General features: G+C 52.8%; 9 protein-coding genes across 9 annotated transcripts; 3 read left to right on the forward strand and 6 right to left on the reverse strand.

Annotated features, from left to right (window-relative positions):
• Window positions 1-441: 441 nt before the first annotated feature.
• Window positions 442-1421, reverse strand: J4E86_010538 (uncharacterized protein; the record flags this gene model as incomplete). Its single annotated transcript, XM_051451036.1, has 4 exons — window positions 442-611; window positions 661-935; window positions 1024-1264; window positions 1319-1421. 4 exons carry the CDS (start codon window positions 1419-1421, stop codon window positions 442-444), a joined length of 789 nt encoding a protein of 262 aa, XP_051297699.1.
• A 2367-nt stretch (window positions 1422-3788) lies between these two features.
• J4E86_010539 (uncharacterized protein) lies at window positions 3789-6932 on the reverse strand (the record flags this gene model as incomplete). The annotated part of the gene is made up of 8 exons (XM_051451037.1): window positions 3789-4773; window positions 4823-5005; window positions 5237-5366; window positions 5401-6006; window positions 6053-6411; window positions 6474-6498; window positions 6551-6743; window positions 6798-6932. The coding sequence occupies 8 exons, from the start codon at window positions 6930-6932 to the stop codon at window positions 3789-3791; spliced, it is 2616 nt and encodes an 871-aa protein (XP_051297700.1).
• Window positions 6933-7586: 654 nt separating this feature from the next.
• On the forward strand, window positions 7587-10960 carry J4E86_010540 (uncharacterized protein; the record flags this gene model as incomplete). The annotated part of the gene is made up of 10 exons (XM_051451038.1): window positions 7587-7952; window positions 8019-8632; window positions 8753-8820; window positions 8953-9162; window positions 9216-9249; window positions 9298-9488; window positions 9540-10401; window positions 10453-10647; window positions 10701-10851; window positions 10901-10960. The coding sequence occupies 10 exons, from the start codon at window positions 7587-7589 to the stop codon at window positions 10958-10960; spliced, it is 2751 nt and encodes a 916-aa protein (XP_051297701.1).
• A 1222-nt stretch (window positions 10961-12182) lies between these two features.
• J4E86_010541 (uncharacterized protein) lies at window positions 12183-13842 on the reverse strand (the record flags this gene model as incomplete). The annotated part of the gene is made up of 3 exons (XM_051451039.1): window positions 12183-12530; window positions 12662-13744; window positions 13795-13842. The coding sequence occupies 3 exons, from the start codon at window positions 13840-13842 to the stop codon at window positions 12183-12185; spliced, it is 1479 nt and encodes a 492-aa protein (XP_051297702.1).
• A 3966-nt stretch (window positions 13843-17808) lies between these two features.
• Window positions 17809-18517, reverse strand: J4E86_010542 (uncharacterized protein; the record flags this gene model as incomplete). The annotated part of the gene is made up of 3 exons (XM_051451040.1): window positions 17809-18209; window positions 18337-18418; window positions 18485-18517. 3 exons carry the CDS (start codon window positions 18515-18517, stop codon window positions 17809-17811), a joined length of 516 nt encoding a protein of 171 aa, XP_051297703.1.
• Window positions 18518-19256: 739 nt separating this feature from the next.
• Window positions 19257-20142, reverse strand: J4E86_010543 (uncharacterized protein; the record flags this gene model as incomplete). Its single annotated transcript, XM_051451041.1, has 2 exons — window positions 19257-20044; window positions 20103-20142. The coding sequence occupies 2 exons, from the start codon at window positions 20140-20142 to the stop codon at window positions 19257-19259; spliced, it is 828 nt and encodes a 275-aa protein (XP_051297704.1).
• A 434-nt stretch (window positions 20143-20576) lies between these two features.
• On the reverse strand, window positions 20577-21341 carry J4E86_010544 (uncharacterized protein; the record flags this gene model as incomplete). The annotated part of the gene is made up of 4 exons (XM_051451042.1): window positions 20577-20822; window positions 20881-21155; window positions 21212-21257; window positions 21336-21341. The coding sequence occupies 4 exons, from the start codon at window positions 21339-21341 to the stop codon at window positions 20577-20579; spliced, it is 573 nt and encodes a 190-aa protein (XP_051297705.1).
• Window positions 21342-21608: 267 nt separating this feature from the next.
• J4E86_010545 (uncharacterized protein) lies at window positions 21609-22886 on the forward strand (the record flags this gene model as incomplete). Its single annotated transcript, XM_051451043.1, has 3 exons — window positions 21609-21742; window positions 21793-21880; window positions 21927-22886. 3 exons carry the CDS (start codon window positions 21609-21611, stop codon window positions 22884-22886), a joined length of 1182 nt encoding a protein of 393 aa, XP_051297706.1.
• Window positions 22887-23615: 729 nt separating this feature from the next.
• J4E86_010546 (uncharacterized protein) lies at window positions 23616-24629 on the forward strand (the record flags this gene model as incomplete). Its single annotated transcript, XM_051451044.1, has 1 exon — window positions 23616-24629. One exon carries the CDS (start codon window positions 23616-23618, stop codon window positions 24627-24629), a length of 1014 nt encoding a protein of 337 aa, XP_051297707.1.
• Window positions 24630-25638: the final 1009 nt, after the last annotated feature.

Consider the following 25638-nt stretch of genomic DNA (forward strand, 5'->3'; position numbering starts at 1 on the left):
AAGACCTGTGTACCTTGCGGTAGGACGTGAAAAGCTGTGGCTCCGGGAGCTACAATAGGGTAATAGGGTGTCCTAGTGTTGCACGCAACGTCGCCTTGCACGCAACGGAGTTAACTCTAATAGAAGGATACGTATCCTCGTCGCCTTATATTAGTTAGGATACTAAACAAGGATACTCTCAGATTCCGCTGTTCTGGGTTAGCGAGCCCTAACGCTTAGCCTAGTTTAGCGCGAGGATACGTATCCTCGTCGCCTCATATTGGTTAGGTTACATCCGATAGGTCGCAAGGTCTGTTGAAGTGCCGCTAGTCTCGATTTTACAAGCCCTACGAAAATCTCAAGACCTTGTATATCTTTGCCTGCACTGCACTTTCTAGCGCGGAAGAAAGGTTCTCGTGTGCTCGTTAGGTAGTGCAAATACTATACACTTCGCTTGATACTCTAAAAGACTTTCCCCACCATGCCGTTCCTGCGCATCATTGCCTTATTCGTCTCGAGAGCATCGTAAGAAGTCGCACTGTAGATGTCGTCGGAAAAGCCCAGAAGATCGTCCAGGCTGATCACCTCGTCAGGGGCCTTCCAGCCCAGCTCCGTCGGCAAACGCTCGTTCTCTACACGACGATTAGCACGGAATTGCAGGACATAGGTTTCGATACCTACCGAAGAAGTACTCCACCAGATCTCGCCTCGCCGTCTTCTCCGTCTTGTTGCCGAAGACGAGCATGTACCCGGCGCCTTCACCTGCGCTGAAGTCTGCGGCCAGCTCTGACAAAGCGAACTTGGGGTTGTACTTAACCGAATCGATCATACGGGCGAGACGGGCATTAGCAGCCATCTGGATGTCGATGAGGTCGTCTGTCCAGTAGGCACGGGTTTGATCGTATATGGTGGAGTTGAAGGAGATGGCATCGTCATTGAAGTACTTGTCTGAGCGGCTAGATTGAGATGTCATGTTAGTCATGCGCCTTGCAGTTTAGGCGCTCGTATCGACGAGCGGACTTATCAAAGGGCTGCGGGACATACCTCAGACTAGCATCATGCTCCAAGATGTTGTGGTTGCCGAGCGTGTCAAGCCCCCAAGTCGTGGTGTTCGGGCCGGGGTTCGTCGTCAGCGCAAAGTTATACAGCAACTCTGAGATGTCATCGCCGACGTGGATGGCGCTTCCAAGGGCGTGTTTGATCTGGGGAAGCGTAAAGTTGCGCCCTTCCCGAGGGAGGAAGCCGTGGTTCGCCAGTGTATTGAGCATGGGGCATGGGCCTCGTGCTGGAGCATGTCAGTATTTGCTGTGGTGAGCATTTGGAAAGACAGCAAACGTACATTCCCCTGGACCAGCTGGGTGCCAGCTTGCGAGAGAGCCTTGAGCGTTAACGATGCCGACGCTTCCAAGCGCGATAACGAGAAGAGATGAGACGCGTGTCATGTTGTTCGTTGGGAAGAAAATATATGTGAGGTGGGTAACTTGGAGAAGTAGTGAGTTGTTGCTGTCGCACTGTCGCACTGAATGTAAACGGGATGCACGAATCTGACCAAAACACGCTTCAGATCTATCTTATATTTCCTTCCACATAGTAAGATGAACAAACTCGCATAGCCCGCACTCGGTCATCTTGGCCTGAACTAAAGTCGCTCTATCCTAAATGGCATCTCAAACATTCCTATAGTGCTCATTACGTGGACCTCGCGACTTAAGCCCCTTCCGGCTCATCGCGCGAGATGAGTGTACTCAGGCCCCCTGGATTTGGTCATCAGTGAGGCACTCTCGGTGCCCGAACCCCCGAGCAGTGGTACGGTGAACGTGATGACGTTTGGAAACTATGGAGAGTGACTTGTACGTATTAACAATCATTGCGCGTTCACTGGTTGCGCACCGCCAGGTAGGTCCCTGTTGGCGTCCGCGGAAAAGAAGTTCGGACGTCTTCTCGGACCCTAGTGTCTGCGGGAGGTGTTGGATGCGCACTTGTGGTTCAGTTGCCTTCGCTACTACTGAACACACATTCAAACTACCACTCGAAAACCCAACAGACACCTGGTGATTTTTATGCAGCTGCCAACACACTCTCCGTGTGCAGGCCCAGGTGGGCTTGCTTTTGGCTGACCCGTTCCCCTTCGTGACAATTCAGGAACGGGCAAAGTCGCGAAGGTGGTACTGACCGGGGCGCAGCAAGCATCGCGTAGCGAAGGACGCGTGAACTAGCGCCACTCGGCTGCTCAGCCTCCCTCCCGTCAGAACCGGAACGCCAAGACCGCCGCACCCGTTGCCCGTGCCCGTGTCATTTTGCAATGTGGGGAATCTGACGATCATCCGCTCGCTGCCTTGCGCGTCTTTGCCATTTGCAGCTGGAAAGTCGGATCTGGTAAACCTGAGCGCGATGCCATCGTTGAGAATACCAGCATGCCCAGGTGTTGCATCTTCACACGAAACAAAGCCGAAGCTATCTGCGGAACGAGCGCAACGCACTACAACGCGGCCAGCGTCTCTCAACCCTAGATGAGAGCTTGATCACAGCCTCCAGTGCGAAATGGGAGTGCGCAGGCACCAACGTACTCTGTCGGGTACGACGATTGCCACCAATCGCTTTCCCATGAGGTGCGACACTGCGGCAACTGTGGGCACCACATACGCGACCGACGTAAACCATCGCACAGGGCAGTGCACTGCAATCTTTAGCGCGGAAGACAGCTCGCAGGCGTACAAGGTATGAACAGCCCGGATTCCTGTCAGATGTTGAGCATCAGGACGCGCGCTGTCTGCACTCGCACGGGCCGACCGGGCCTTGGATCGTCAGCTCTCACCGGTTCCAGGACTACTACTTTCTTCTTGATGCACGGCGCATTGATCACAAGGTAAATCCAAAGTATGTGCCGAGATGTGATACATGATGCATTGGCTTCACAGCAAAAGGTATTAGCTGATTTCCCTGACGTGTTTGCAAAGCTCCGGATGCATGACGGGTCTGATCACGAATCGTAGTCAGTGAGCATTGCAGATACAGGTGGCGTGGCTATCACGTGGCCAAAATCGTTACTTCCTATCGCGCCCGCTGATCGTACCATTTCCCGATGCAAATGTAGTGAAGTTGGCGATCGGATCTAGGCCGACATGCGTGCGTTTTGCCGTTAGCAGCTACAGTCGGAGGAAGTAAGACCCCGGTGATTTTCAACGGCATGAATATTTCTGAAATCGTATACCCACGGCATTGCCATGATGTGGCGTCATAACATGCGCATGCACATAAAGCAGAGGCACGGCTATGTGCTGCATGGCTGCAGAGCATGGTAGTCTTTTCACAGCTCTGCAGCACCGCTGCACTGCGTTCTCTGATCCAAAAGATGCACATGCACCAAGTCGTTCTTTCTGGGGCGACGCGTGACACTAATCGTCATTCCCGGCGGTGATCACTGAGTACATGTGCCGCCCACATGCAGCTTGAAACTCTACCACAACGGGCCTTGCACTGCAATCTTGAGCGCGAAAGAGAGGCCCGGATGTACAAAGGACGGATCACGCCACAGATCCTTGTTGACCGGTGCATGATGAGAAGCGAGGTGCCTGTACCCGCATACGCCCCCCGGGTAATCATTTGCCGGCTCTCACCGACTCAGAGCCTGTACTATACTGGGAGTCTGTATGTCGTCTGTTGACAAGAAGACTCAAAAGGTACGACGGATCAGCTCTCGACGCATCAGCTTCATGGGAGAGAGGAGCCTTTACTTGACCCAGCCAGACAGCTGGCGGCGAGCGTGCAGTAAAGCGATAGGTACGGCATCGACCACGTAGCCAGGTCTATTACTTTCTATCATGTATCTTTTGGTGTCTCTTGAGATCGTTCAGCCGCGTGAAAGCCTTGCCGCACTCCGGGCACTCGTGCGGCCTTTCCCCTCGATGGCTGAGCTCATGATTCTTGCGATGAAAGTTGCGCGAAAACGTCTTTCCGCACATCGTGCAGGCGTGGGTCGATGCCTCGCGATTTGTTGTAGCAGTAATGAACTTCTCGGCTAAGTCACTCATCTCGGGATGGAACGCGCGTGTGTGTCTCTCCAAATCCTTCGCGTTGGCGAATCCTTCAGCGCCCAGGCAATCTGGAACTTCACACTGGAACGGTCTTTCGTGAATGTTGACGTGTCGGTTGCGAGCCTTTTCATCCTTGAAGCCCTCTGAGAAGTACCTGCATGTGATCCTCGTGCATTTGAATCGCCTTTCCTCGTCGTAGAATCTTTTGTATGCCTCCTTCTCGTGTGCAGTTGGGCCAGGCTTGCTCTTGGGGAATATCTCAAGAGCCTTCCGATTCCGGTCCAAGGCCTTCGAGAGGTCTTCAATGCTGATCTTGTGTTGTGCATCGAAGCCTTTCTGCTGGAACGTGTAAATGTGGCTTGTGAGCTCCACTAGATGATCGTGGAGGTCGAGATGCTCGAACACCCTGCACTTGGTCTTACAATCGTCCACCAGGCCGTTGGACCAGTCCACGTCGCCATACCGTGTCATGAAATCATCCATGGCTTTGAAGATGCTTTGTAATTGTCCTGCCGCGTCATTTGCCTCGTCGAGGAATCTCTCGCCTTGGCCTACCCAAGCGTTGACATGGTGGAACCATTTCGCGATGGCATAGTCCTGGAAAGCAATCGATCCGTCTAATACGTATCGTCGGCGTTGCGCTTGATCATCTGGATCGTCGACGTCGAAACAGGGAAAAGTAAGGTATTGTAGACACAACGTCGCCAACTCGCATTCGATGGATGGCTCGTGGATATCTTCCGTGATGCTAGTGATGTACCTGTTCCAGTCAGGATAAGCACGTCACGAACGCAGACAGTTTGACGTACGTCTTGGCTGTGCTATGGACGAGAGAGACTCGGTCGCCATTCACAAGTACTAGTGAGCCGCATGTTTCGTAGATGTGATCGCGGAGATGTTGGTGTTCGTAATCGATGGTTTGATAGTCTACGTCGATCGAGAGTGCGACCTGTATCTCCTTCCAAGTAAGCCGGCGCTTGGCACACACCAACCTGCAAGACACAGTCGTGGTCAGAATACAATGTGCAGGTCCTGGGATCAGAAGGCAACACACCATCCGAGTAATTGCTTGGTTTTCGGCCATCCTCTGCCAGATCTTGTTTTGACACGTGTGACTATCCGTTCATATCTGTCGACGCGGTTAATGAACACTCGATCTCCGTAACGAATGTACGAACACGGAGCCCAGAAGATGTCGCGGGCTCCATTCGGTGTGTACCTACGCTTGTGCGAGTCCGGGAGGAAAGTTCTCGGTCTTGATATAGTCCAAAAGCTCCGCTAGCGTCATACACGCATGAAGGTCAAGCAAAACCAATTTGGCGTAAAGGAACATGCCTGCCTTGGAATTAGACCCTGACTGCGTGTAGGGATTCATCAGCCGACTCACCTTTTGCGTTAGCCACGATAAGGTTACGAAGGTATTCTTTCATGTCTTCCGTGAATAATGGAAACTTTGCCTCAATCCGATCTACCCACATCCTGGTGTAGGCCTTGATGTCGCCTTCGTTATCTTTCTCCGAGATCTGCAGAATCTTGGGCGCTATCTTGGTAATTGCGGAGCCATGAAGCTTTCTCCTTATATCGGCGTGGTCTTGACTCGCGATCAAAAGGCGGATAGTTCCCGGATCAACCGCATCACGCTGACCTACGAGTTCGGTTAATATGTCCAACACTTGGCCCCTCTCTGACCCTTCACACTCGTCCAGCCCATCAACGATGATGAAGAGTTTGGGAATGGTGAAGCAAAAATCTTCGAAAAGCCTCTTCGCTTGGTTGAGAGATCTGAGGGACGGTTCTCCACTCGAGCTGCGCCGTGTGTAGCAGGGAGGCAGCATCTGTGGATATTGATCTAGTAGTTGATCTGCCAGACCCTTCAGTATACCAACCGCGGTGCTACTTGTGAGGTCGCCATCGTGACAGTAAAAGAAGCAGGTGATGAAGTCAGGCCTGGCCTTGCACTCTTCGACGATGGCCGATGCCAGTATGGTCTTGCCTGTTGTCAATCAGCGTCACTCTGCCGATACAATAATAATACACACCAGCTCCTGGTATTCCGTAGATCCAGACGACGGGACTGCTGGGGATATCGGAGTGTATCCAATGTTTGATGGTCTCGTGCTGTGTTACCCACTTGGCAGTGGTCGCGCACTCGCTCCGTATCTTGCAGAAGCTGTCATGATCGAACCGAGGTAAGTCTCCAACAGCCAGCCAGTCTTTGACGAGCATCAGCTTCTTGGTCTCTTCTCGTTTGACATTCTCTTCCAGCTTCGCCCGGAAGTCGGCTACATCGTCCTGGTAGAGTCGGTATTGGGCGAGACTAGCACGGCACTCAACTATGTCTTTGTGCCGGCGAAGACTACTCAAAACTCCCTCAAACTTCGTGTGGAAGTTCTTCCACCTGTATCCCAAGACTAAGCATCAGCGCCATTTTCTCCTGGATTCCGCACGCAGGATACTGACATGGATTTGAAGAACCGAGTCCATACTGTGTCAAAATCAGCTAAAGCATGCGCGGAAATCCGGCAGGGCTAGCCTACATCTGCCCGAAAAGAACTTGACCGCTTGTTGGTGGAATTCCAAGATGTCCAGATACATCATCTCTAAGGCGTCAATCATATGGGGAGATTTGTGGAATAATGATTCGTATTCGACCAGCAACGGTAGCTGTTCGCCAATTCTCTCATACGCGTCCAGAAGTTGTTCGAATGAGTCGGCAAATGTGCTAGCCGTCTATGCCATGCGTCAGTTGAGGCATCGCTCCTCGTTGGCCGTCAGTGTACCTACCAACAAGACGAACTTCATAGGACCCCAGACGAAGGCGACCGCGTCTGAAACGTTGAGAAAGATCTCTATGACTTGGCCGAATTGGTGCATGGCCTCCAGACATGATTTGACACGAGCGAGGTTCATCGCTTCCATTCGGTGCTCTTGCTCATGTTGAACCTGGATTAATGCTTTGCAGAGCTGATCGTATGTCGTCGTGCTAAACTCCGTGAGTTCCGTGCCTGTGAGTTTGTTGCGAAACTGCGTGATAGCACGGGTCAAGGCGGTTCCTGTCGCATGCCGTGGCGGGGTGATCCCTCCGACAAGGGTCGGTTGCTGGGATAGAGCGCCTGTCGATGTGCGACTAGCCGATTGCGAAGGTATTGGGCCCGCCATTGAACTTACTCATCAAATGTGGTGTGGATGTTTGGGTTTGCCAGTCAAAGATGGGATGATTGTGCCGCCATGCCAGGCAGCACTAAAGTCGAAGATATGTGCGTAGACCATGACTGACCAGCTGCGTTGCTGTGGAGGGGGCGGAGCAAGGCTGAAGATGTGCGTGTGGCTTATCGGCATGCAGGACGCGGCGAGAGGCTGCAACGTAGCCTCCCGGGTGCGACGAGCTGAAAAGACCACATATCCGCAGCACACCAAGCAGCGCCTCTTTCGCACGTCTCACGGATGTCGATTCAGATATTTCGAGTGTAGTCTAGAAGTTGGTTGAAGTAGATCCTTCTCCGCGAACCGATCATCTGCTCGGGTGGCATTGTTGCCAAGCCGCTAGGTCAGAACGCGCTTACGTCACGCATCATGGCGCTCAAGCACCTACTCAACGACGACGATGTCGTCAACTTTCACCACGAGAGACACAGTCCGCATCTCAACTGGTTCCAGCAAGATTCCTTGGATCAGTATGCGATAGACGCTAGGATCGGGCGCAAGGCTGATGATCGTAGTTTTACGGCGGCTCTACCAACTCAATCCTGGGATCAATACGTGGACGAACTGCTTGGGTCACAGGACGCACAATGCGACCCACTACTGGATGGAATCGATATTAACGGCTCGTTTCAAGAGACGAGTCGCGATATTGAAGACTGGACGACCGGGCAAGCGCAGCATGAGTCCACTGCGGAGCAGACTCTAGATGAGCAGGAATATATCTGTTATGGCATGGTAAGTAGGGAACCAACAATTGCGTAGACATTGTCACATTTTAGCGGCGAGCTGATACGTTTCAAGGTTTTTAGAGCCGCTGTTCGCCTCCGAGGCGACATGGGGGAGCTTCATCGTAAGCTCAACAACATCGCATCATCCCCGATCACAGGCCATGCGCGAATGATTATCATCAAACCCGAAGCCCAATTCGTTGTCGCTTTCCCCGAAGGAGGTGTCGTAGGGGATGTGAACGCCCAGTTAGACGGAGCGTTAACGAGCATCGCAGAACAAGGCTATGAGATCGATCTAGAGGTCTTCGCGCCAACGGTGGTCATCCAGGAGACCATAGGCCGCGCCACGAAGGACAAAGAAGCCGTAGTAAGGGTACAAATAAATGTTTACGGCCCATCGACAGCCGCTTGCGACATCGGCAAGGAGTTGTCGCAGCAAAAGATCTATCTGCAACGCCCTGTGTACATACGAGATGGTTATCGATACGAGAATCCCCATACCCTCACCCTCCCTGGCTTCCAAGGCTCGACACCTGAGATACCAACCATCACAGAAGAACCTTTACCTGACAAGGTCGGTCTGCAGACATTGAGAAGCACCCTCCACAATGTGTATTCCTCTTTGACGCGAGATCGCAACCTGCACGGGTTAGAGGGTGACGAGCGCCTCAACACCGATCTTTTGTTGTAAGTTCCTTTCAATTCGTCTCCGTCTACCCTTTGCTCTCACTTCCGAATATCGATGCTTCGCGATCACCCGTTGATAGACCCAGGCACCAGAAGACAGCACTTTCTTTCATGATGCAGCGCGAAGACGGGCCCATACCAGACGAGTACACACTCTGGAGGCCGAGCGAAGAAGATGGAGTCCAATGGTATGTATCCTGCAAACTGCCTTGCACAATACCGCTGACACCACTGACAGCTATCGTCATGTTCTGACGAAAGGACGTTGTGAGTTCTTTTTTTACACGTTCTGATTTGGAAGTATACTAAGAACTCGATAGCCATGGTTGAGCCTAAGGAAACCGGCGGTGGTATCCTGGCAGACGAGATGGGGATGGGAAAGACTCTCTCTGTACTAGCCCTTGTACTACGGACGCTAAACACTGCGCACGATTGGGCTATCCGCATCGATGATCTGAACGATGCGACTTCGGGAATACCAAAGAAGAGACGCCGCTCTGGAGCGACCCTGATCGTTGCATCATCAGACCGTGAGTATACCATTCTAGTGATACATGCTAGTGCTCTTGTACTGACGGCGCAGTCATGATCAATGAATGGTTTCAGGAACTAGATAAGTAAGTCACATAGGTCGTTGCATACTCTCCAGCTGCTCACCTTGAAAGGCATTTTGACGAGCCTACTCGTAAAGCCTTGAAAGCGATCAAGTACCATGGCCCTCATCGACACGTTTCCCTGGAGAGGCTCATGGAGGCAGACCTTGTCATCACTACCTATCATACGCTCGCGTCAGATTTTGCCCGGACCAAGCATGAGTTGAGGCATATTGAATGGTATCGTCTTGTCATTGATGAAGGTGAGTAAATTATCGAACGTCAGCCGCTCACCATTGACGACTATCACGCAGCCCACATTATACGACGGCAATCCACCATCTTGTACCGGACTGTAGCTGACATCGCGGCCCGATCGAGATGGTGTCTGACTGGCACGCCTATACAAAATCGCCTGGAGGACATCGGCTCTTTGTTCGCCTTCTTGAGAGTCAATCCGTTTCACAGCTTGTCGAACTTTCGAAAGACTATTGCTATACCTTTTGATGAGGGCGGTAAGAGACGTACTATTGCGATTGAGCGCTTCACTCGTCTTCTGGACTCCATGTGCTTACGCAGAACCAAAGATGTCCTGCAATTGCCGGCTGAGCAGCATCGAGTGAGAGAGGTACCGTTCTCATCAGAAGAGCGATTGCAATACGAGCAGACCAAAGAGATCATGTTCCGAGCTGTTCGCAACCAGAATGGCACTTTCGATCAAAAGAGTACGCTGGGCATGTTCCAGGTACAACTTCAACTGCGGATTCTCTGCAACCATGGTACTTGGCAGCAACCCTTCTCCTGGAATCGCCGCAAACTGCATTTACTGGATGAGAGGGAGGCCATGGAGATCTCCCTGGGGCGAGACGGCGAGATCACGTGCTCAGTATGCCGGCAACCCCTGCCCGCCTTCAATAGCGGCTCCATGTTCCATCGCTATACCGAGAATTGCCGGCATGTCTTGTGCTCTCAATGCCTAACCCAGAGCACGCCTAGTGGTCACGACGAAATACCCAGCAAATGCCCGCTATGCCAGCCCCTGTGGAATATGTCCACCGAGGCACATCATTTCATGGACGCGTCACATGAAGACACCTACTTTCGAGCGAACGGACGGTCTTCGAAGATGGAAGTCTTGATGAACGACGTCTCCGTCGATATATGGGATACGAAAAGGTATGCACGATGAGATCTCTCATATGAGTGGCAAGCTTAACAAGCTCGCAGCATTATATTCACTTGCTGGACGCGCACCTTGAACTTGCTAGAGAGCTATCTTCATTACATGTCTAATAACACGTGGACCCATGAGCGCATCGACGGCGAATGCTCAACGACCAAACGCGAACGTATCTTGCATCAATTCACGGAGGACCCCAATTTGCGAGTACTGATCATGACCACCGGCACCGGCGCGGTAGGGTAAGTCGGCCACATACTTATCATTGACTGCTATCGTTGATAACATATGCTAGGCTCAATCTCGCGACCGCGAACCGCGTTTTCATCGTGGAACCCCAATGGAATCCCTCAGTCGAAAACCAAGCTGTCGCACGAGCCCTGCGTCTTGGACAAAAGCAAGCAGTCTTGGTGACACGCTATGTTGTGGAGCAGACGGTGGAGCAGGTAAGCACAACGAGGGGTCGACTTCATCCTTGTTTACTGACTTCATCAGGACATGCGCGCATTGCAGGACACCAAACTGGAAAGGGCCAATCTCATTCAAAGTGGCTGAGTTATGTCTGTCCGGCGAGTTGTCGCAGCCACTCCCGCGCCACTCCAATCATACGGTGCGCTATCCTGTGTTATTGCGTGGATGTATTGTCAACGCGCTCCATATTCCCGTCTATGGAGCTTTCTAGAATGCTTTGAGTGCGTTTTTAGTTTACGTTTGCAAGTCGACGGGTAGTGACTTGATAAACCGGTGAGCGATGCGCTCACATCGGTGTGACGGCTTGACCGGTAATGCTGCGCCACCAGGTGCCGCCCAGGCGCGCACACCTGCGCGCTAAAAATTGCAGTGCACTCTCATCATGTCACCTATCATATGCAGCATGTAACCTATCAAATGCAGCATTGTTTTTCCCGTCTTCCCCCACCATCGACTGTGAGCTGTGCCGTTTCCCGACGCAGCTGACCACACCCCTCGTTACCTCTCATCATCCCTCCACCCGTGTCTCCATTGTTACTGGTCACGACGCACGCCCGCAGTAGAGCTTGTACGGAATTGGGCAAGCACTGCAGTGCCTTCTGCATGCGTCGGAGCTGAGGGTCTGACGGAGGCGCTGCACTGCAATTTCTAGCGCGGGAGATGGAGTGACTGGCATGCGTGTATATCCAATCCGGAGGGCTAGAGATTGCAGTGCAACCTATCATCCCTCTACAATGATTGATCGCTCTTCCCAACGACACACCCGTCCGCGCTAAAGATTGCAGTGCAAATGCAGTTGGTTCCACAGTCTTGCAGGGGCCTATCCGCTTCTATTTCCTGTCATACATGGGCTTAACGGTCTCTTTCACGCCAACGGGTGTGGTGCAAGACGCGATGCCACGCGGCAGGATTCTTTCCGTCTCTCCAAACAGGTTTATGAGTGGCTGCCATGCAAAGCCAACCCGTCCCGATAGATCATCAGACCTCTGATCCGATTGGTCAATCTGTCTAACCATAGGCTCGCCCGCGCTAGAAATTGCAGTGCAAAGAGGCCGCGGTGACTTGCAGGCTACTGACTTCCATGTTAGAAGCTGTAAGACGCCTGAGAGCCTAATCTTCACGACAGATCATCTGCCTTGCGCTACAAGACTTAAAGAATGATAGATAATTTCTGCGCATTTCATACCGAACAGCTAAACACAGACACAATCACATTTTCTAACAAGACGCCACCCTGACAATAAAAGACAGTCTATCAACACCTCACAGCACACGGCGCATCTCCAGCAACTGCGAGCACACGCCCCTAATTCCTCTCCACCTGCTTCAGCTGAACCCACAACGGAATCTTCTCCCACACCAAAAAAGCCTTCTGTCTATCCGGCCAGTCATGACTTTCGGGGCGAAGTTCGAAATCGAAGTTCCAGAACAGGCGAGCAGCAATAAGTCGTAGCTCAGCATAGGCCAAGTTTTTGCCGACGCAGTTTCGCGGACCGAACGAGAAGGGCTGGAACGTTGTCTTTTTGTCTGCGCTGAATTGCGGGTCATAGTACGGGTGCTCGGGGCTGAGAAAGCGCTCAGGCTTGAAGGCGTCGGGTTCAGCGAAGTTGCTGGGGTTGTGGTAGATGGCCCACTGGTGCATCACAATTTGAGTCTAAGAAGCTTGGTCAGTCGTGGTTGCGTCAAGTCTTGGTCATTCTTTTATGGAATTTAGTGTAGTGATACATCGGGACAGGGTAAGAGAGGGCTTCTACTCACACCTTTGGGAATATAGTGCCCGCTCACGTACTCTCCGGGCGACACACGCGGCGGTGTCTCTGCGACAGGCGGATAGCATCGCAGCGTCTCCTCAATGCAGGCGTGCAGGTATTTGAGTTGCGCCGTACTAGTCATCGTGATGTCGTCCTCAGTCTCGAAGGCTGTCCGAACCTCTTCTTGGATCCTCTCCAGAGCCTGCGGGTTCGTGGTGATGTAGTAGGTCAAGCCCGAAAGTGCGGTGGCTGTCGTCTCGCTACCAGCCGATATCAGAGCTTCAGCATTACCGTGAATCTCTGCATGAGTCATGCCTTTCTCGTCGTTGTGACGGAGGATGTAAGTCATGATGTCCTTTCGGCCATTGGGTGCTGGACCAAGTGCTAGTCTCCGGTTCGTCTTCTCCTTACTCATCGCCTTGTTATCGATACGCTTCTGCAAGTCTTCTTTGGATACCATCAATGCAAGAAGCCAGCGGATCCAAGGCATCTTCATCAATGCAACGTCCTGAGTGCCGGACTTGATGGCGCCGAATATCGCGTCGACCCAAGGATGGTAGTTGCTATTGCTCAGGCAGTTGAATGGTTCCCCAAAGACTAGGTCTCCGATGATGTCGAAAGTCGTGAAGTTGTACCATTTGAGCATGTCCGTTGGCTGGCCTTGTACGGCGTCACTCCGAAGATGGTCGAAGAGCATGTCAACATACTTCTTGACCAGTGTCTCCTGCTCCTTGACGGCAGCATCTGAGAATGCATGTGCGATGACACGGCGTTGGCGTCGATGATTCTCCTTGTCGGCAGGAAAAAGAGATTGGTTCGACTTGTCTCCGTGCTGGTAAAAGTCATCCCAGTGAGAGAACTCGGGTTTACCACTACGAGCAAGTCCGAAAACCTCAGGCCAAAAGTTTCCGTTCAAGGACAGTTGGTTCGGTCCGGTACGAACAATATCTCCGTGCTTCTCATGGAACTTCAGGACGTCTCTGTTGAAAAGACCTTTGAACTGATTGTTGACGGCCAGCGGCAGTCCAGAGACGGCATAAAGCTTCGGTCCGGGGATTCGGCGGAGAGGGTGGAAATAGAGGCGATACAATGCAAGGCCCAATGCACCGACAACGCTCTAGGGGTATTGTTAGGAGGTGGCTGCATTATCAAAATGTAGACACTTACAAGCTCGAGTAGCAGGAGGGCTGCAGCTGCAGTCTGCTGGAACGACATCTCAACGCGGAAGGAAGTTGAGGATTGCCTGGGGTATAGGGATGCTGGTTCTCGAATACACGGCGTGGGATGTAATGCCAGCTGGTGTAAAGGGATGGCGAGAGTATTTCACACCGGATGACACCATGATATAAGTTCTCAACCAGCATCTTCTCGGTCAAATAGTCTCTTTGCCTCGTATACCCATCCATGGCTACAATGTGGGTGATGCCTGCCAACGTTTTGCTTTAACAATTTGGGTGGATCTGATCAGTACACTGGGAAGTAATCCAGTGGCTACGACTGGGTGTATCGTTCGGGACTCGAGTGTTCCCGCGGCGTTAGTCTCGGTGAGCGTCGTCTGCCCTTGGGACGCTAGGATCGGATCGCACCTGCTCCGGCTCCCGTCCTCACCCATATTCCCACTTTCCATCGTAAATCGCGTACATGGACGGTATTCTCTTCCGATCTAGTGTAGAATGGTAAGTGCGAGGCGGTTGCGCAATCTGTTGGTGCGGCTGAGTTGCAGGTGAGTGCGGGTGGCTTCCGAGCGGATGATGGAGCTGACCATCCGAGCGTGCCAAGCTTCTGCAACGGTCTTACCCCACGTCTGGCGTATATACCGTATCTTAGCCGATCCCAACGCTCGCTCCATGTTTCATACAACAATGGTCACGCAGGACGAATGTTATGAGCCTTCTATGCAGCACGCTGTCCTCCGCACCAAATATCGCGGCGCGCGAAATCTCCTCTACCTTGCAGTCCAGCAATCTTGGAAGAACCCGGTCGGTCATGACCTCAACGAACACAGATCCCTTCCGTATTGGGAGAGGAGTGCGAAAGCCTCGTCAGTACGCGCAAGGTCGATTCCTCGTCTCTATGTCTCCGCATATTGTTCGAGACACTCAGGCCATCGCGCACTCGCGTCTCGGAAAAAAACTCTTCGCTCTTCCGCGCTGGGGGTATAAACGCAACGTTGCCCACCTAGGCAGCCGGTGGCGGACAAACAGATCCAGGTGGGCGTACACGTGCTCTGGTGCGTTAGGGATCGCAGTGCAGGCTTGCTGTGGACGCTCAAGGTTGCGGTGCCGTTGCAGCAGCTTTGAAATGAGAGCAGTCAGACTCAGCCTGCCCAGGTGGTCCTGCTTGCCTGCTCACGTGACTTACACGTGCTCTTCGACGCTAGGAAATGCAGTGCACTCCCACCGCCTCCCACCGCCTCCCATCGCTCTTGTGCACTTGATCCTGAGCAATACAGCGCAGCTCTTAAACGAGTACCGAATGGCTGCCGAACGAGTACCATCCATCACGCACACTCCGTCCTTCGACTCAGATGCCCTTTACTACACCGAACGTACGATTCAGTGCATATCAGGGCAATCTTCCGGAGGCCTCTCTTTCGCATACACGAACGCTTTCGCTGAGGACTGTATTACACACCAGTCAAACTGCGATGATGGTGATGATGATGATGATGATGATGATGCAGGTCTCGTTGACGTGGGAAAGTGTCGTTTCCTCCTACAGGATGCGTATTCGTTCGCACTGGAAGATGCAGTGCAAAAGCCATCGTTATACGTCCAACATGCTGGAACGTACTGTATAATTGAACGACTGAAAGGCGTTCAGTAACAAATGCCCGTTTCTCTAAGCCTGGTTGTCGTGTCTGTAGAGACGCGCTACGTTGAACAGCCGCATCGTCATCGACATGCTTCGCAGATGGACTCGTCCGCGCTAGGAATTGCAGTGCAAGCATATTACGATTGGCTCTGCGAAGGAGGTATTGACTCCTACACCGGTGTACTTGCGGAGTTGACATTGGTAGGGATACGCGTCCTACGACCCGAAACGGTGGTGGCTGAGCGTCCCGCCACAGGACGTTCACCGGTGGTGTGACCTGGCAGCCAATCAAGCGCATCGCTTTCCTTCACGTACACTCGTCCGCGCTAGAGAATGCAGTGCAGCTACCCAACATTGAAGCTATGGAGCCCAAGATGACAGCAGGCTGGAGCACTAGCGATCAATAGAGCGCGCCTCAATCTGGAAGCGAGAGTCCTCCATCGTGCTGCGCCCCAGGCTGTTCTCATCCTAGGGACCCATGGAAAGACAGGTGTGATTGGTGTTGTTTGGCTAGTGGCTGGCGATGCACGTTGGTCGAGAAATGTAGCATACCCTGCACTTGCATCTCATCAAGTACTCGTTCGCACTAGAAATTGCATCGCAGGTGCCTTGTCGACACCTTGCAGATCCTTTTGCACGTCAGAACGATTCCGGATCTGGTTAGCGACTACTTTCGGATGCCTCTTCTTCTGCGCTAAAAATTGCAGTACAGTAACCAACTCCTACCTCATCTGGGTAGCGGCATCGGGTAGCGGGGCGCATGCGTGAGGCCACGACTAGGCGCCTTTTGGCTGTGGCATTGAAACGGCTGTTGATGCCGCACGCGATCAAATGCGCGGCTGAAGTGTAGTTAGAGCCCTGGAGTTCACGCAACCCACGCGCCAGAGACAACACTAACGCAACTTCCACAGGACGTTCACCAACGATACGGCCCAGCAACTCATGAAGTGCAACTCTCTTCTTGAGCCTACACAGAGTCTTGCAGTCTCACAGACCGAAGTCACTGCTCCACGATCGCCGATGGCTAATCACAAGAGGCGTGACCTGACCCCTCGTCCAGGCTAGAGATTGCAGTGCACACCAGTCAGAACTAGCCTCGCATCAAATACTGTGCTAGCGTGCCCTCAAGTGCTCCTGCGCGCTAAAGATTGCAGTGCAAACGAGAGGGCGTTAATCGGGCTTGGGGCTGATCCCCACCTGGGCACATACGGACTCGTATGCGTTGGGTATCTATGGATGTATTTGGCCTATTGTTAGCTTGTTAGAACAGCACATGCAACAACCTCATCAACGCTACCTAGGTAGAGATTGCAGTGCACACCAGTCAGAGCGCCGCCTTTGCTACCTCGAGAAGACTGCTGTTGCAGCCGCATGCACTCAGAATGCGAATATGAATCTTCGTCGGATTCTACGACACCCGCGCAGGAGGTTGCAGTAACTCAACTTCAACAGGACGCTCACGAACCATACGGCCCCGCAACTCCTGAAGCGCAACCCTCTTTTTGCGGCTATCCAGAATCCCGCAGCTTCAAAAGCTTAAGTTACCGGTCCAGGACACCTGATCACGAGAGGGGTGACTTTGATGGCCTCGTTCATGCCCAATACTGGATTGCAGGTTGTGGCCTTCGATGCCTGGACGGCAGGTACAGCCTGGTACGACGTCTTCTACGCTAAAGATTGCAGTGCAATCCATGCATTCTTCTTACCGATCAACGGGAATCACTTATGTACCTGGCTTCAAACAACCGATTGGCCATCATTTCCCTCGCACCATACACTCGTTCGCGCTAGAAATCGCATTGCAGGCGCAAGTCGGACGGCAAGTCATCGAGGGATCCCCCCAATGAATGATCAGCCACCGCCTTGCTGCTTACACCGGCTCGTCGACGATAGAGATTGCAGTGCAGCGCGCCACGTCGCGGCGGGGCGCACCGAATGCCTTTGCTTTCGCGGCAGAGCCATGGGTTTTGCTTCGGTCGAAACGCCACACATGATGACAGCCACTTACAGGTCGGTGGATTCTATTCATTTATTTGGGTCAGTTTGTTCATATATAGGGAACGAGACTTTGAACACGGTTTGTTGTGAGGGTGAAGTTTTGGTTCTTGATGCATGCGCAAGTACTATGCAGGCCGTTGAAGCAACGAACTAGCTACCACTCAGTCCCACGACTTCTCCCATATGGATAACGCCAGCTCAAACTCCCGATGCTGAAACCCGAAGGTGCTCACCAGTCCATACATCCAAAGCACCCAGATCGCCGAACGCCAAAATGCAAATCATGAAACTTTTCCTCTCACCCTCCAGTGGACAAAGTTCGCAGCGTCGCAGAGCATACGCCACCAACCAAGGCACTCAGAAAACTTCCTAAACCTCCTCCTCAACAAGCTCCTCAACGACAACACCCTCCTCCTCATCAACCGGCTCCTCCTTGACCCGCTTAGCCATCGGAACATACATATCCTCAACCTCGACTTCCTCATCCTCCTTGTCTGAGGTCTCGTCATAAGTAGGCTTACGCTTGCCGTTCAGCGTGCGCTTGCCATGGGCCGCAGTCGGAGACAGGACCTCATCGTCATCCATGAGGCCTTGGGGACCGTCGCTGTCGGCGTCCTCGGAAACGGCTTTCTTCTTGCGGGGAACGGGCTTGGCCTTCGAACGAGGAGTCTTGGGTGTGGAAGCGGTGCGAGTTGGTGAGGCGACGGCGTGGGCTGTGCCGCCTTTGCGGATGTTGGTGAGGCGGTGGGAGACGGCCTTGGGGGTGCAGTCTGAGGGTTGAGTGTTAGCTTAGATGGCTATGGATGGGAGTGTAAAGAGCTGTAAGTGAAGATTTGGGGGTCCGTAGGTTGTGGATATGGGCAGTGCGACGGCACTCAAAAGCTGGAATGTACTTACCGCCACCGATCTCTTCGGACAGGTACTTGAGGAGCGGCGCGCTACTCTTGATATCATGGAACTTAAAGATGCCCTTGAGGATCTAGCACTCTGGTCAGCAGCTGAGACGAAGTGAACAAAAAGCCAGTGGGACGCGAGATGAACTTACGATCTGATCCTTATCCGCAGTCCAGTTAACCATCTTGACGGTAGTGCTGGAGGTTGTTCTGCGGTACCAGTCAGTATATATGCGACAGCATGAGCTGAACGAACTTACTTTGTGATGTTTTGTTTGTAAGATGTGAGCGAAGCTAAGTGCTATGCAAGAGCAAAGGTAAGAAGAAAGCTTGATGAAAACGCGGTGTGGGCGATTGATGGTGTCCGATGGGGATAGGAAAGAAGAGAAGGAAGGAAGGTGGGAGGGCGGGGTTTTATATCTTGCTGGCGGGGCTGGGGAGGCAGAGCGCGCGACGAGGTGAAGGTGAGAGACTGGCACTTTTCTGGCAGTGGGGATGGCGCTAACAGCTCGCTTGATGATAAGCCATGAGGGTGGAGGCGAGGTGAAGGTGGAATAGAGGGACATCGGCCGCTGGACAGTACTGAGAGGAGCGAGGAAAGCAATGGTCTGGCGAAAATGGATGAGTGAGCTGCGGTTGATGGGGATAGTTGACATTAGTAGCAGTTGGGTAGTCATCTTCACTGCCACAAAGGTGCCAATATCTCCCTGTATGTTTGTCTATTCCCCTTTAACTACGCCCTTATTGCAAGCACAAAGACACAGACACGAGCCCAACACTTCGCGCTATATTCTTTCGATGCGGAAGAAGTTGTAAAAGCAAGATATCAAGGTACCGAATACTCTCAAAAGCAACATACTGTTACAAGGCATTTCACAATCCCAAACCCAGCAGCCATTCATGAAGTTCCTGCCGACTCAGCTCCTAAGCCGTCGGATCAACAAACTGTCTCTGCCCATCCTCACCATCCTCACCACCCTCCCCAGCAGTTTCACCATCCTCCTCCTTCGATCCTCCAACACCCAGCCCCGCACTCTCCTGCTCCACAGTCCCTCTCTTCTTGTGATGCCACACCTTCCACGAATCCGACACCATCTTCTGATTCTTCTTGTTGTTGACATAAATCTTCAACTCCTTAGGTATCGGGTACATCTTATCCATAAAGTCCTGCTTGTCGAGCTGCTTCTCTGTCATCGTGACTCTCTTCTCCGCGGTCTCGGCTTCCCTGACAAAGTACTTGACCCAGCGGAGTTCGTACTGGAAGACGGTTTCGCGGCGCCAAGGAGTGCGGTTCTTGGTTCCGGCTTGACTGCCGGCTGGGAGCTCTTCTTCTTCGGCTTTGAGGTCGTCCAGAACTAAGCGGCAGAGACTGGGGAGCGGGATGTCCGCGGATTCTTGATGGGCGCGCTCGAGCCAGAGTTTGCGCAGCCGATGGACGGTGTTCTCGTATGCAAGTTGTGGCAGTAGACTGCATGGTGGTAGATCGTTGCTGAAGAGAATGGGCACTGCGCGGTCAGCTAACCACCTTGAATGGCGTGCGTCGGGGCTTGCTGTCACGGGACTGATGTTCGTGAAGTTGAAAGACCTACTGTTGGGTAATAGCGCAAGCTCTTCCTCAGAGAGCGGTTTGTTGCTCTCACCGTCAGGCTTGCCATGGCCGTCCAAACCAAGTCCAGCAATGTCGTCGGACACATCGGTCCATTCATCTTCGTCTTCGACATGTGTTAGCGCTGGACATCAGGCGTAAGCCTTCCGGAACTCTTGGCATACCCTGCATCTCTGTTGTTTGGCCTGTCGGTGGAGCTGACATGTGGCTAGGTCCAAAGGGCAGCCGGGGCATGTGTAGCGAGCGATGATAAGGGCAGCTGAAGATGACCCCGCCGAATCGAGTGCGCGCACAATAAGGAATTAGAAATTAGAAGATGGGTGTTGCGCGTTGATGTTGCAGCGGGAGTGCAGGCTTCGGCGATCAAGCAAATAGAACGCCAGCGTCCGCGCCTGCTGCCCAAACGCAGGTAGTGCAGGGCAAGAGCTCATGACGTCAGCGCGTGACTAGACCCTGGAAATTATACAAAATCACGGGATGTCGAGACTGGGCCAGGACGTTTTGACAGAAGAGACACATGAACATGATGAGAAGGTAGTACTACACCATTGTCGCAAACCAGAGAATGTCTTGTTAGTTCATTGATTGCGACATCTGTCACACAACCTCAACCACGCAGTAACCAAGCCCATGCTCATCTACAAAGCCTTGCCCATGAACTTCCTCTTGGTGTAGCTGAGCCACCACTTGCTGGGTGTGTTTGTCTCATCCGCGTATACCCTGTTCAGTAACCGTGTCGCCAGCTCTTGTCGCATCTGCATGATGTACTGTCGCAGTACTTCAGCTCCATTCCTGTCGGCTGGCGCCTCGAAGGCCTGGTTGAGCGGGAAGCCTGCGTCTCCTGGAATCGCAAAGTTGGTATCCAGTGCAATGTTCATGACAGCCTGCCACATAGTCAGCTTCCAACATCCACCTCCTTCATCTGTCTTCCTGACAGCATACCTTCTCGGCTTCTCTCCGACTCATGCCCGGCTTGATCTTTCCCAGTACCTCGCTAACGTATAGGATGCCGTAGATAAGGACACGGTCGGCGGGGCCCTTGATCTCGAAGTTGCGGAAGAATGTGTTGGCGCGGAAGAGGGCAAGGATCTCGTCTAGAGGATCGTACGACTCGTGTGAGGCATCGATGGTGAGCTCTGTGACATCGGCAGGTAGAGCTGGCAGCTGGATGGCAGGGCCGCGGGTGCGTGTGCGGAGTGGAAGGAGAGCAAAGTTGCCTGATGCGCCGGTCAGTCATTTTCGCTCATGGTGAAGCTGGAGAGTATAGCTGTACCAATCAATTGCTGATTGGGCTCATCGAGGAAGACGGAGTGGTAGGCCTAGGTGTGTCAGCTGCTGCTCTAGATGTTTGAACATGCCCTGAGGCATCAATCTGAAGAAACGATGCTAGAACTCACCGGCATCTTGGGTGTTGTCGCCTAGCTTGTTGGTGTCTGGCGGTGTTCTGGGAGCTCGGCGGAGGTGACGGCGCAGCTCCGCTCGGTGAGGTGTGCTGGTAGGGCTGAGCAGCGGGGGGTGACTAAGCCGCCCCATCAACGCGTCCCTGCGCGCGGCGCGTCTCCCTCGGATTTCTTACGAACAGCCTCTAAACCGCCAATCAACGTTCTAGCTACCTCAATTCGACCTCAATACATACAGAGACTCTCTGAATCGTCATTACAGCTATCGCAATGTCGGACTACGAAGATGAGATGGACGTGGATGCGCCCGCGGTAGACAACTCGATTACTTTTGGTGGAGACCAGAAGAAGGGCAAGAGGAGCGCTGCCAATCTACCCGTTGAAGCTGAGGATTCCCTGCCATGGTAATTCTCGATCCGTGTCGTCTTCTGCACACCTGCTAAAGATCAGATAGGGTAGAGAAGTACCGACCAAATTCCCTCGATGACGTCGAAGGCCACAAGGACATAATAGCCACCATCAACAAGTTTGTAGACTCAAATGTATGACGAAGATCCTACCCAGAAACATAATCGCTGACATTCATAGCGACTACCTCATCTCCTCCTCTACGGCCCTCCAGGTACCGGAAAGACATCGACCGTCCTCGCACTCGCACGCCGCATATACGGAAATAAGAACATGCGACAGATGGTCTTGGAATTGAACGCCTCAGACGACAGAGGAATCGATGTTGTGCGGGAGCAGATCAAGACATTCAGTAGCACAAAGCAGATCTTTTCTGCGGCGCCCAAGGCTGGAGACTCATCGCTGGCAACGTTCAAGCTCATTATCCTCGACGAAGCCGATGCCATGACTGCGACCGCGCAGATGGCCCTGCGACGAATCATGGAGAAGTACACCGCGAACACTCGCTTCTGTATTATCGCCAATTACACACACAAGCTCTCGCCAGCGTTATTATCACGATGCACGAGGTTCCGATTCTCTCCGCTGAAGGATCAGGACATCAGGAATTTGGTCGACAAGGTCATTGAGGAGGAGAAGGTCAACATCACGCAAGACGCAACCGACTCGCTTGTCACGCTCAGCAAAGGAGACATGAGGCGAGCACTTAACGTTCTACAGGCCTGCCACGCATCGAGCACGCCGCTTCAGACACCTGGCAAGCCCGCACCCGACCCATCCACGATCGTGCGCGACGAGATCACGCAGACTACCATCTACGACTGCATAGCAGCACCACACCCGTCAGACATCAAGTACATCATCGAGACGTTACTATCGAAGAACGACATGACAGAGTGCTTGCGCACGGTCAATAACCTGAAGATCATGAAGGGACTCGCGCTGGCAGATATCCTGACAGCGATCAGCGAGGAGCTCGTCAGCAACGACGTGCCGCCGCAGGTCATGGTGACTTGGATGGCAGGTCTGGCAGACATCGAGTACAGGTTGAGCGGAGGTGGTAACGAAGCCATACAAACAGGCGCAGCGATCGGCGTTGTGAGGACAGGCGTGGAGTTGTTGGAGACTGGAAAGAAGTAGCACGTTCGCGCTACTAGTTGTGGAACGAGGACAAGAGCGAATTGCTAGAAATGATACCATTGGAATGCGCAAAAGTAACGCGACAAGACTACATCCGCACCACCCAAAGATCGCAGCCGTGATGATACACTACAAGAAAGTGGGGCAGGGTGTCTCAGGATACTCAAGATCACCGTGGTGATAGGACGAGAGTCGTGTTTTGCGCTAACCACGCTAGTCAACACCCACGCGACTCGGACGCGCCTTCCGACAGATGTACCCCGGGATATATACACAACGCATCAACAATCAACACAGTTATCTTAGTCGCGTCCCTCCAAGTTGAAGATATTCCCGTCCCCGCTTCCTATACGAAACACGTGCGACCACCTTGGTATATTGAATAACCGAACACGCGCGACGCGCATGCATACTCCGATCATGCCTGTAAAGGTAGGTCAACTTGCGCGTTGAATGATTATCGGACTAACATCAATCAGAGAAGAGAAGGCCCAACAAAGCAGCGACAAGTCAGTCTGCGCAGAAGCAGAAGCATCGATGCACTTGCTCTGCCGGTGATCACAGAAACAATCAAGTTACAAGAGCGTCGAGCAATCGAGGGAAAGAGCAAGCGACCGCCTAGGTGGCGAGGGCCTGTAAGTGCTATATATACATGGCGCAAAGTCACCCGGGCTCATATCGCCGCAGCTGCAAAACAACAACCCCTTATCTCACCGGCCAGCGCCAACCATGCCTTCGCAAAGAGAGTCGATACCAGCATGTGATCTCAAGAGCAGTCAAGAGAGCCAGCCACCACCATCATCAAATATCCAACTCCGCTTCTCATTCTCTGAATCCTTCATCGATGATGTCGAGCGACAAGTCCACTCCGAGAACAACTTCAACCAGAGTTTCTCGGGGTTGACCATGACCCCCGGTGCGAGCTTCTCCTCCTCGAGTTCACAATCTACCACCAAAGCATCGCCGGTCCAACCAATCCAACCACAAACGTCCATCTACCACCAACCCCCGGTCTTGATCAAACCGGGTAAGAAAAGAGAAGGCTATGGATTCAGCTACTCAGAGACGTTCATGTACGATTCAGACGACTACCCCGACACGGAGTGCGGGGATGCTGACGACCAAGCGTCTGAACTACACACCACGAGGTCACTGGATAGCAATCCGTATCTAGATTGGGACGGCAGCATAGGATCACAACAATCACAACAAGTGCAACAATCTCACCTATCACAACAATCACAGTCCTCAACCAGGCCATCATCACGAGATTCCACAACAACAATACCAACTCCAACAACCTCTTTCGACGACCTCGTCGTTCTCCGCGCCCCAGGCTCGTTCCACCTCGCCCGCCCACAACGACACCTCCCCTGCACAACCGCGACGCGCGAAGACGCGCTCGCCCTCCGCGCCTCCGCCACTTTACTCCTCTCAAAATACACAGAGTCGGCTTCAATACAGCTTGCACTGCTAACACGGATGGAGCGGATGATGTATCTCGAGCAGCAGAAGCCTGGTGCGACCGAAGATAGTGTGGCGGAGAGTCTAGAAGCTTGTGTGAGGAGGCTGAGGGATTGGTTGGTGAAGAGTAAGGACGAGAGGATTGAGACGGGGGAGTGGAGGGGGGTTGTCGAACATGAGATCGAGTGGGTGGAGTGGATGGTACAGGCGGCGGAGAGGGGGGTGCTGCATGTAAGGCGGAGGGGGTGTCGGTGTCGGCCGGAGTGGGAGGGGCTGTGAGGATGAGGCTTTGGAGTAAGCGTGGGTGTGGGATAGGCGGCGACTGTGGAAGCAACGTGTTGCACTGCACTGCAATGTCTAGCGTGGAAGAGAAGGTATGTGAGGGAAGTAGCCACTCATGCATACACAACACACCTCCAGTGCACTGCAACCTTTAGCGCGAACGACTATGTACGTGGGGAAGGAAGTCAACCTTGCGGCTCTCTTGAGGATGCAAAGGCTGTGAAAAGGTTAATATAGAGCACCGCAATTGGTCATTGCAACCTGTCATGTGCACGTTCACACCGGGTCGTCTTAGTACCGCTCAGCCGATACAGTGCACTGCAATCTCTAGCGGCGACGAGCACGTACGCGAAGGATGTAGCCAATAATCCACGTCTTTTGCACAGCCCTGTTACGCATCACTGCAAGCCACACGGGCTCAGACCGCATCGGCTTCAGACATCATTGGTAGAGACGGACGCGCAGAAATGGTGGCACCAGGTGGCAAGAATTCGTGAGACTCTTGCCATCTCCTGTTAAGGTAAGGCTTACTGACATATAGGCTCTGACTGGGCTAATAGTAGCTGACGTTTTGCCAAGAGTAACGAATTATTGCCGTATCTGGTGGTGGCTGGACTCGTCCATGGATGTGCTTGCACTGCAATCTCTAGCGTGGAAGAGGCGTCTCACTCACGTGCTAAGACCGAAATGGCTTTGGCAACATTACGAAGGTAATCCACTATTTTGTATTATCCGGCTGTTCGCAAGATTGATGTTCGTATCCGCAACGTAATGACTATACCAAAGCACAACCCAATAACCAGCCCGAACCAGAACCAGACCGCAGTCTGACTCAAAGGGGCACTCCATCCTTGTTCCAAAACACTGCACTGCAATCTCTAGCGCGAAGGAACAGGTATGATGCCGAGAAGTAGCCAGTAATGCGTTGATTTTCCACAGCCTCGTCGTGCAATGTAACGAGCCACGCGGGTTAGGTCCGGGAGTAGCCAGCGACACGGTACCTGGA

Source organism: Alternaria arbusti, assembly GCF_024043155.1.
Source record: "Alternaria arbusti strain BMP 1465 chromosome Unknown scaffold_23, whole genome shotgun sequence".
NCBI lineage: Eukaryota > Fungi > Ascomycota > Dothideomycetes > Pleosporales > Pleosporaceae > Alternaria > Alternaria arbusti.